Below are 10,262 nucleotides of genomic sequence, written 5' to 3' on the forward strand. Positions count from 1 at the left end.
CCTATGCATACCTGTGTACACGCACTCGCGCCAGCTTCTTCTCGCATACTGACGAACGGCCAATGAACGCCGAAGAATTTTCGAGGTACTCGAGTCTACTCTTTGACTCTTATCCTGCGCAAGCTACGAGCAGCTCGAGATCGTGACCGTGTCCAGGCCTTCGTCTCCGTGCATACACCGTGTCTTCTTCTTGTATCGGCCGATGCAACATGGGCCAACGTTTCGAGAAACGCCACAGCTCCGCGCGAATAACGCGTTTTATTCGACCGCGAAATTTCACCGGCAATCCAACTTCCTTTTTTTTTAATCGATAGTCAAAGGCTTCCGCTTTGTACGTGCTTTCGTGCGTGAAACCCATCGTTCCATCGAAATTTCTCCTCCGAAACGAATGCACGTAAACTGAAAAAACTCTGAAGCGAGGAAAATTGTCGGGAAATGGCCGGATCGATGAAAGATTCGCCGTGTGAAAATATCTCGAATCGATAACAGGCGGCAATCTCGTTGAACCTATTACCGCGCCTTTAGCCGAGATTTCATTCGGATAACGACTATCGGCTATGTTCTAGAGAAACGAAAAGATCGTTAACGATAATTACCTTCGGCTTTTGCCGGTCTGTTTTTGTCAGGATCGAAACTACCGGAGACCGAAGCCCGAGCAGACGGAACGGTTCGAAGGAAAGTGACTTCCGCGTATTTACGCGTGTGTAGATCGCTTGCATAGCGCGTGAACAAACGAAAGGGAACTATTGTCGCGTTATCGGCACGAAATGTTCCCAGGACGAACAGGCCGTGATCGTTCACGGTGGTTAATCAACGCGGCGCAATCGATTTTCACCGGCAAAAGCCGCATAATTCCTCCGTGAAATCGACGCGTTCCTTTGATCGCTGTTTACGCGAACGCGTAACGAGATTCCGATTTACGACACAAAGCGGCAGAAAGAAGAAGAAAACGAACTTTCTACGCGTTCTACGGGACGCTTGCGATCTGCCAGCAATAGAAAACGAATTTCCGATAAATCGTCGTTGCTCCTCTACATAAGCAGGTGTTGCGTGCGCGTAATAATATTGCACGGCAGAAAAGAAGCCGATGGATAACACAAGGAATTGATACTTTGTACTACCGGTATCTACCTCCACTCTTGGCATTCCTGTTTCTGGCCTGTGCGCTGCTCTTAAGAAGAAGAAGCACATTTAGCGTCGAACGCTGAAGGCGGTTCGACCGTTCGGCATCCGTCTAGCCATTCGCGAAAACCTTCGAAAATTCCTCGAAAGGAGTTTATCTTTTTTATCTCGGGAAAAAAGGTTTGGCCGAACGGTGACTTTGCGGAGGAAAAATTGGCCGGTCGTTGCGAGACGCAGGATCGAATTTATCATCCATAAGAAGGTCAGAGGAACGGCGAAGAATAGGGCAGTGAGGGGGAATTGGTAACTGGGTTACCGGTGGCTCGGTGAAGCAACATTAAAGCAATCAGCTTCTCGCTCACTTCATCTTTCTCACGGTTCCTTTCCTCTCGACATCAACTTGCATCAACGCGAGATCACGACTGATGGTGCCCCCCTCTCGGTTTATCTTCGCTCTTCTTCATCGTCCTTCTCGCTTCTCTGTTTAGCATTACGCAGCCGTGATACGTAGAAGGCCTCGTATGCCTCTGAACCGACTGTATAACGGGATTTCGGGACACGAAGGGATACCGTGGTGTGTGCTCACCTTCGAGACACGCATGTGAGCGTGTAAATCTCGGAAAGTATCGTGAGATGAGGAAAAGCGAGATACCCAGGCGGTGAAATACCGTGGGCCTTGGCCGTTTCTTCGAATCTCAAGCGTTATCTGTTATCTCGCTGCTGGAACGCGTTCGTTTACCCGACTCGTTAAGGAAGAAAATCATCGTGCTTTTTCTCCCTCGGTTATCCCATTATCCCCTCGTATTATCCACCTCCGTGGTCACCGTGCGCGAATATCGCGTTTCGCCGCCAGAGATGGCCAGATACTTTCGCGCGGAACTCGAACTTTACCGGACGGAAACGTTTGTTTGGAAATTTTCAACGTTTATCACGTCCAATTAGCAGGAAAGTGATCTGCAAATTAAAATGTAGTACGAACTCGTTTATAATTTGTAGCCTTTGCGACGCACGCACGGCACTAATTTCTTGTACCGTTACAGAAGACGGTATATACGTATGTACGGCGTAAGTGGATTCGAAGTGACGATTAATATACATATTACGTTTTTACCGTGGAGCGTGACGTTCGTCGTTGGGGGATAAAATTGAAATCGTCGAAATGTTTGTCGCGAATTATCCTACAGATATGTAGCCTGTTTAACGATACATTCTTTGTAGAAACGATACCGTTTCTTTGAAGAAAACGATGCAATTTTTGTTACAGATGGCTGTCGGGAAGAATATATATTTATTACTCGTCATCCTTTCTTCGATGTCCGTCATTTCGCACTCTTACGTGTCGCAGGCCGCAGGTAACAATTACATTATGTAACGCACGAGCAACCGTAAATTAAGAATTAATCGACCGCGATGCATGAATATGCAGATTGCGATTTTACTCATAACCGAGCCGTTGAAACCGAATGATATCTCGACGATACGGAGGAACAGCGGTTTCCATACAAACGATAACCTTTGACTTTTATACTTTCGCGGAACACCATTTCTACCCCCCCGCCCCTATGTATTTACGCAATCGCGATAATAGAATTTTCTCTCCGAGATTCGTTAAAACGTACGGAAACGTGTACGGTCGCGTAGAGAAAAAGGTTTTTCGTAAACGGACGAATCGATAGACCGCCTGCACCCACAATTCTGCACGTCGCGAACCGTAGAGGAAATGTCGGGGGTCAATGAAAAGTTTCAGCCGCGCGGAGTCGCATAATCCGGCATCCATCCCGGTTCATTGGATGCTCGCATGCGTTTGTGCAAGTACTCTAACCGATAATGCCGGGGCTCACGCGTGAATTGTCTGGCCCGACGTAATTGCACGTGTCAACGCGGCTAAACAAACGTATCTTCCCACGCGTGCTTTCCGGTTAGATATTCCCGACATTTTTCAATTGCAGTCATTACGAATTATACACGAGTCGGTGGAGTTTCGCCCATGAATACCCTTATGCGCATAGGTTCGCGGCTTTTTAGCAATCGCGCACGTACCAACATTGACACCGAATTCCACTTACATGCTCACTTCCTTTCGAAAGTCGTGGATTCCTCGAGTCGCGTAGTTATACGCGCACGTATCTCATTTCGAATGCATATTCACGCGTTCTCGATAGAGGACAGAAATTTCAACTACCGCCACCAAAGTGTCACGCGTACTCTCGTTTATTACGTTCGGGATTAAAATATCGGTCCGCGGATATTTCGCGATACGTAGACGATTCCGAGAGATTTTACGCATGACCGATATATAAATAACGCGGAACGGCTTGGATAAACCCGTCGAATACGGATTAGGCGTGGAAACAGGTTTTCACAAAGTAGACAACGTTTCGATCGATTTCCTCTAATAAAGAAAAGATCCCGGGTTTATTGACCAATATGGACACGCTTATCCCGAACACGGTCTTTATCACTTTCGCATTTCCTTTTCTCCAAACGAGTCGTTAATATAAGCATCACGCAACGGTGTTACTTATCCTGCTCGTGTTACTCCGCGGATTAAGAAACGCACTCACACGTACGCGCAATGTCGGCGGAATAACGTTTCTGAATGCCGAAGGGGCGGAAGGAGAAATGATAACGTGTCGTTTTGGTTATTAATTGCAACTACCGATCGCATCGGCCGAGAGTAAGCGGAATAAATCGTCGATGCGACGCGTTGCACTCGGGACGGCAATTTAAAGTCGAACTTTACGGGACAAATCGTTTTTTTTTTTTTTTTTCTTCTTTTTAACTGCGGGTTTATGGATCATTGGACGGTTCGGTTTCGTTCCCGATCGTTTCGTTCTTTACGATTTCACCGTCGGAGGAATTACCAGGACGAGGCATTTTTTCTCGAAACGCGTAATTCCGAAGGAACGAACGAACGGGAAGGTGGCAGTGGCTGGAACGCAAATTTCCAACGATCGGAGCTCGCGTCGCTCGTGACATAGTTGGACACAAAACGAAAGTCCGTGAAAAATAAAAAAAAATCTGGAACGCCGGAAGGATCCTGACAAGCTCTACGGACGATGCACAGAGTAGGTCATTATATCGGTAGTATGCAGGCATATAAGGAGGCACGTGCAAAGCCTACATGCTTGCTCGCCTATAGCTTAGTCACCTGAGCATAACCGATCACGCTAAATACTGACTTTTACAAATATAAAGATATACGGGAATATTAAAACTCCTAGTTCTATCCGATAAACCCACATATCCGTATCGATGAATTTCTAGAAATTTTCTAAAAAACGCAGAATTTGGGGCAAGAATTTCCCGACTTGCGCGATCATGCTGTAAAGTAGAATCGTAATAGCCGCGAATATCGGTCAGTTTCGTTCTCAATTTCATTATCGACCATACCAGATACTCTAAACGTAGGAATAATAGCCGTCGAATCGAATTTTACACGATGATTCCCTTTTACAGGCAGAAGATTGTTCGGTGGATATAGAATAATACCGAAACCGTGCCAGCCGACGATACCGTCCCGAGTCAAGTCGAACGAGCCTGCGATATGCATGTTTAATTACGAATGCTCCCGGCGAAATGGAGAAGTGGTCGGGGCGTGTATGGACGGTTTCCTTTTCGGCGCATGCTGCCAGTTGCCGTCGAAAAATTCGGTGAACAGCAACGCCGAAAACGTTGCAAACTCCGATGAAATATTCAACGTGTACGCAGTCGATCACGTGCCAGATATTCCCATTCTGCTAAATTCGGACGGAACGCCGCTCGGAATGACGATATCCCAGGATAATACCGCGAAGACCGAGGTACCCGGTACACCCGATCAACCGGTCAACGAGGGAACGATGTACACTAAAATCTCCACGTTCGACGCGCCTTCGACCACCGCGAAACCAGCGTCCGCAGTTTCGCAAATTCAGGACAGCGTGCAGAACGCGGAAAAGCCGCAATTACCCGCGCAACCGGACATAAGCCATCTCGAGGAAGATTTCCCGGCTCTGTTGGGTCAACAGAACGTCCTGGACGATTTGGGTCTTCCGGGACTGCTGAGTCATTCTGACTCGAACAACAACATTCAGAATCATCAGGACAATTCCGCTATTAATCCGGTTACCACTTTGCTCAGCCCGGATCAGATACTTCAGATAGCTGATCCGGTTGACCAGCTGCCAGCCTTGTTTTCCCAAGGATTGGGCCAGAGCAATCACAGCTCGGCCGATACGATACTGCTGAACGAGAACGGCACCATGTTGAACGAGATGAACAATCCCGATGATCTGTTTAAACCCGACGACGAGCCGGATAGCGAGAAGAAGAAAGTAACCGAAATCCCGAGCACCGCTCAACAGCCGAAAGTGACCGAGAGCGTGTCGTTTACGAAAATCAAGAGGCCTCAGCACGAGGCTACTTATCAAACCACTTCGACTACCGAGTGGTTAAAGTTTCCCGATCAATCTGCATCCTCTATGCACGACGCGATGTCCGCTTCTACGGCAGATCAAATATTCGGCACGTCGTCGATGACGAGATTGCCTTCGGTCACCCAAATCTATACCAACGCGTACAGGCACACCACCACCTCTCTCCCGCAAGAAACAGCGATCGACAACTTCGAAAAGATCAGCACGATAGAGGAAAGAGTATCGACGAAGAACGTGGAGGCTCTGGAGTCTACTGCCAACGAAAGAACAACCACGCCGATGACCACTCTCAGCGACAAGAAGGACGAGCTGGTTGAAATCCCGATGATCACCTACGACACGCCGTCGGGCAATAAAAAGGACGACATAGTGGACAAGGAGGAATTAGCCATCAATCATATAATCTCCATTCTGAACAACACGAAACCGGGTGCAGGGACCACGATTCAAACCCCGAACTCGTCCATCAACAAATGGGTCAGCATCGACGAAACTTCGAAACCGTCTTTGGTGCGAATCTCCACGAAACCTCCTACTCTCGAACCCACCACCGCTCAATCCTTCCCGTACACCTTCTATAAACCGGTACAGTCGTCGAATTATTACAATTACGAGACAATTCCTACAGACCCGACCTACGTTTCCTATTCCACCTCTAACTCGCATTCGTCGAAGCCCTCCACTCAATCCACCTTTGCCGACATCCCCGCTTCCAATTATTCCGCGAAAACAACCACGACGAACCCCCCTGCACCCACGGTGATAGTCCTAGGCCCCTTAGACACGGAGTTCACCACGGAGACTACTCAGAAGACGATCACGAGGAAGCCGGTAACCGAAACTGTCGGACCCACCACGACAGCTTTGAAACCCACTCTCGGATCGGTGAAACCTAGCCCACTGACCACGAAGAAACCCAGTGTCTCCACTACTATAACTCACAACATTAGCACGGTGATCTCGAACGTTGCCACTAATAACGTGGTTTCCACGAGTTTCTTCAGCGTGAACGTGAAAGACGGGACCACTTCTAAGCCAACGGTGAACAATAACTACAGCACGGAACCTGTCGTGGTCGAGACCGAACCGGTGCAGGATTCCGAGAAGTTATCGACGAAAAGACCCACGATCTGGACTACCCTTTCCACGTGGCCGTTTAAACCGGGTTTCCACCTCAAACCGTCCACTCCACCGTTGATATTCTCCGACGACAATCTCACGCCCGTTAACACGATCATCTTCAAGGATCCTTCGGTAGCGACGGTGATGGACTTCAAAGCGACCACCGCTTTGCCACATTGCGACGAAGACACCGCCGCGCCGGACGACCTGATCAACTTCCCTCCCGTGCGAAATCCAAATCTCAACATCTCCGCTCCGATCTCGCAGCAAGAGAAGCCGACTCTAGTCGACACCTTTAACAACACCGGTTACCCGGATATCGAGATAATAAGCGAGAACGACATCCCGACCCCGACCTTCATCGAGGACGACGTTCTCAATAACAAAGTCGACACTTTCGTCAACAAAATCGTTCAGTCTCTGCAAGGCAACTTCCAAGTATATACCGTTTCTTTTTCGTTTATAGGCCCGCTTTGCTCCATCTAAACGTCCAGAGCTAATTTTCTGATTTTCTTCAGGATCTGAAAGACGTGGTGTACAGTCGCGTGAACGCAACGTCTATCGTGCCATCGACCGTAACGAAGAGACCAGCCACCACCACGAGGAAACCCTCGCGAAAGCCATCCACCACCACGAAACCTTCGTACGCGACGACGAAGAAACCCTCGACCACCAAGAGGCCGAGCAACCGTCCGACAACCTTAAAGCCATCGGTATCGGAAAAACCAGCTCGTCCTTCGAAACCGACAACTTTGAAACCGAAACCGACCACGGTGTCCAGCGCGACCACGAAGAAACCCCAGGTTACAACGAAACGCACTAGACCAACCAGAAAACCTACTACGACTCTGGCTACGAGCACGGAAGCAGTGGTTGTGGCAGAAGATGAAACCAGTATTTCGAACGCAGTCGAAACTACCACGAGCTCGCAGATCACGTCCTCCAATGACTTTCGTTCTCGTAAGTGTTTCTTTCGCTTCGATCCTTCGATTTATCGCGTACACCGTATGATTCATTTCTAACGAATAATCGCAGAATGTGGCATAAGACCGTTGATAAAGTCTGGCAGAATCGTCGGTGGGAAAGCAGCGTCTTTCGGCGAGTGGCCGTGGCAAGTTTTAGTCCGAGAAGCCACCTGGTTGGGCCTGTTCACGAAAAATAAGTGCGGCGGCGTTTTGATCACCGACAAGTACGTCATCACCGCGGCTCACTGTCAACCAGGGTAAGTTTAATTCTTCGCGATGTATTTCCTCCAAGTCTTTCGTAAATTTCGAAATAACGAGGAGACGGGCTTTGTCGAATTTTTCGACAGGTTCTTGGCAAATTTGGTGGCCGTTTTCGGAGAATTCGATTTATCCGGGGAATTGGAAGCGAAACGGAGCGTGACGAGGAACGTACGACGAGCGATCGTTAACAGAGGCTATAATCCGACTACGTTCGAAAGTGACTTGGCTCTTTTGGAACTGGAATCACCGATACAATTCGATCTTCACATCGTCCCGATTTGCATGCCCGACGATGGGATAGATTTCACTGGTAGAATGGCCACTGTTACTGGCTGGGGTCGATTAAAATACAGTGAGTAACAATTTCATTTCCACCGCATTTCGCTTCCCAATAACGCGATGTATTTATGAATAATCTGAATTCGCAGATGGCGGTGTTCCTTCGGTTTTGCAGGAAGTTCAAGTGCCTATAATTAAAAATTCCGTCTGTCAAGAAATGTTCCAAACCGGTGGACACTCTAAATTAATTCTCGACAGCTTCCTGTGCGCCGGATATGCCAACGGACAGAAAGATTCTTGCGAGGTATTCTCAGGACAATCTCATTTCTCTTGTTCGTTGATTTCTTCGTTGCTGATCGTCCATTCGATCGTTTTGCAGGGCGACAGCGGTGGTCCGCTAGTAATGCAACGACCAGATGGCAGGTGGTTTTTAGTAGGCACCGTGTCCCATGGAATAACCTGTGCCGCACCCTATCTTCCAGGTGTTTATATGCGAACAACTTACTTCAAACCCTGGCTACACAGTATCACTGGGGTCTGAAAGTCAGCGAATAGTGTGTATTTCCTGGACAAGGTGACAGGCACCGATGATTTCGTGCCACTTGTATAAATGTACAAAGGAAGATTAATTTATTTCCTTCGGAATAGATTGAAGAAGACCGACTAAGCGACTAACAGGACTAAAATGGACACGAATACGTTTCGTATACTATTTCCAATTTTAAATAATCCTTATTACCTAACTACCACTTTTCTTCTCTATTTTTTATCCTCTTTTAAGAATTCTCGTTAGAGTCGACAAGAACGTCTGGTCGCTTTTCGATTATTTCAATTTTGGAATGGTATAAGAATCGGTACTCTGTCTCTCTCGAAACATTTTTTATCAGTATACGAAAAATCACCGCGTATTTATGTGCATCGAACATTAAGCGTGTCGTGTGTTCTATGTATATATACGTGAGTACGTCTTACGCGTACTATATGTACACGGTTACGAACTGCGAGCCTTATTTATTTCGTTGTTAGCTGTTATTTATTAAACCCATTTTTATACGAGATAATGGATTCCTCTTTCCATCACCCTTGCCGTCTATAAAAAACGAACGAGGAAAAAGGAACACTTGCCCTCACAAAAAGAACGCAAAAGGAAAGCAATAGAGTTTCATACGGTAAGTACGAAATAAACTTATAAAAAAAAGAAAATTCTAATTCATTAGGCAAAGTCTTTAAGCGAACTTACGATAATTAGCGACCTGTGCGTGATAATGTTATAAACTTCAAGCATGGTGGATGAAATTTCTTGGAAACATAGTACCTGTTACGTCCAGGAGCACGCGATGGTCAATATCGAATAATCTTGCCATCTAGCAAGTTTTCTAGCTTCGTCCAGCGCTGTACGTTATTCTAACGCGAATACACGCGAGTAACGAAACTAATTTAATCCGATAAGAAGGGAGAAATAGGAACGACTGATAGACGCTGAAATTTTGCCTCTGGAACTTTCTTCAATCTGGATTGTTCGCTTAAAATATGCTCTATAAAAGAATGCAGACCGCGTAAACCTTGTCGCTGCGTGTTATAAATAGTTCTTACACATGCAAAGTAAATTGCATACTTTGGCATTTTCACAGACAGGTGGTCGTGCGCCTAGCATAGGTACATTTACGGGAAATCTTCAGGAACACGTGCGTGTCAGGAGTATTTGAACCGTGATCTACAAACATGAACACGAATCGCATAAAATCTGAATTTCATGCATGTTTCTTTTTCGAATCGCCGGAGAACTGTTCGACCGTGGAAATAGAAAGGAACTGGTTCGTCGAAAAGAACGCGTAATTGAAAACATAAACGGCAGGTTACGTTATTTAAGCACAGAGCCACCACCCTGTTTGCTATAACACACACGGGCAGAGATGTTATTCATGGGCCACGTAGGAAACGAATATATGGAGCAGGATCGACCGCCCTGTGGAACATCAGGACATCCCGGATCAATACGACCAACAGAGATGGAAACAATGACGTTCGGCTGGAATGACGAGGAAAGAGTGAAACACCTACGCGAAAATGTTCAACGAATCGCGTGCCTCTTCTC

The 10,262-nt window shown here is 47.0% G+C and overlaps 1 protein-coding gene across 1 annotated transcript; it reads left to right on the forward strand.

The window, feature by feature from the left end:
* Positions 1–2,386: 2,386 nt before the first annotated feature.
* LOC143221331 (uncharacterized) lies at positions 2,387–8,708 on the forward strand. Its single transcript, XM_076446803.1, has 7 exons — positions 2,387–2,474; positions 4,582–7,100; positions 7,181–7,622; positions 7,698–7,884; positions 7,975–8,240; positions 8,317–8,471; positions 8,547–8,708. The coding sequence occupies exons 1-7, from the start codon at positions 2,387–2,389 to the stop codon at positions 8,706–8,708; spliced, it is 3,819 nt and encodes a 1,272-aa protein (XP_076302918.1).
* The last annotated feature ends 1,554 nt before the right edge of the window (positions 8,709–10,262 follow it).

This window comes from Lasioglossum baleicum, unplaced genomic scaffold, assembly GCF_051020765.1.
Source record: "Lasioglossum baleicum unplaced genomic scaffold, iyLasBale1 scaffold2255, whole genome shotgun sequence".
Lineage (NCBI taxonomy): Eukaryota > Metazoa > Arthropoda > Insecta > Hymenoptera > Halictidae > Lasioglossum > Lasioglossum baleicum.

Excerpts from the sequence above, each read along its gene's own strand:
- LOC143221331 (XM_076446803.1), top strand. The coding sequence starts at position 2,387 with ATGGCTGTCGGGAAGAATATATATTTATTACTCGTCATCCTTTCTTCG. Across the intron at positions 7,885-7,974 it reads GCGGCTCACTGTCAACCAGG|GTTCTTGGCAAATTTGGTGG; the intron begins GTAAGTTTAATT and ends ATTTTTCGACAG. Across the intron at positions 8,472-8,546 it reads GACAGAAAGATTCTTGCGAG|GGCGACAGCGGTGGTCCGCT; the intron begins GTATTCTCAGGA and ends ATCGTTTTGCAG.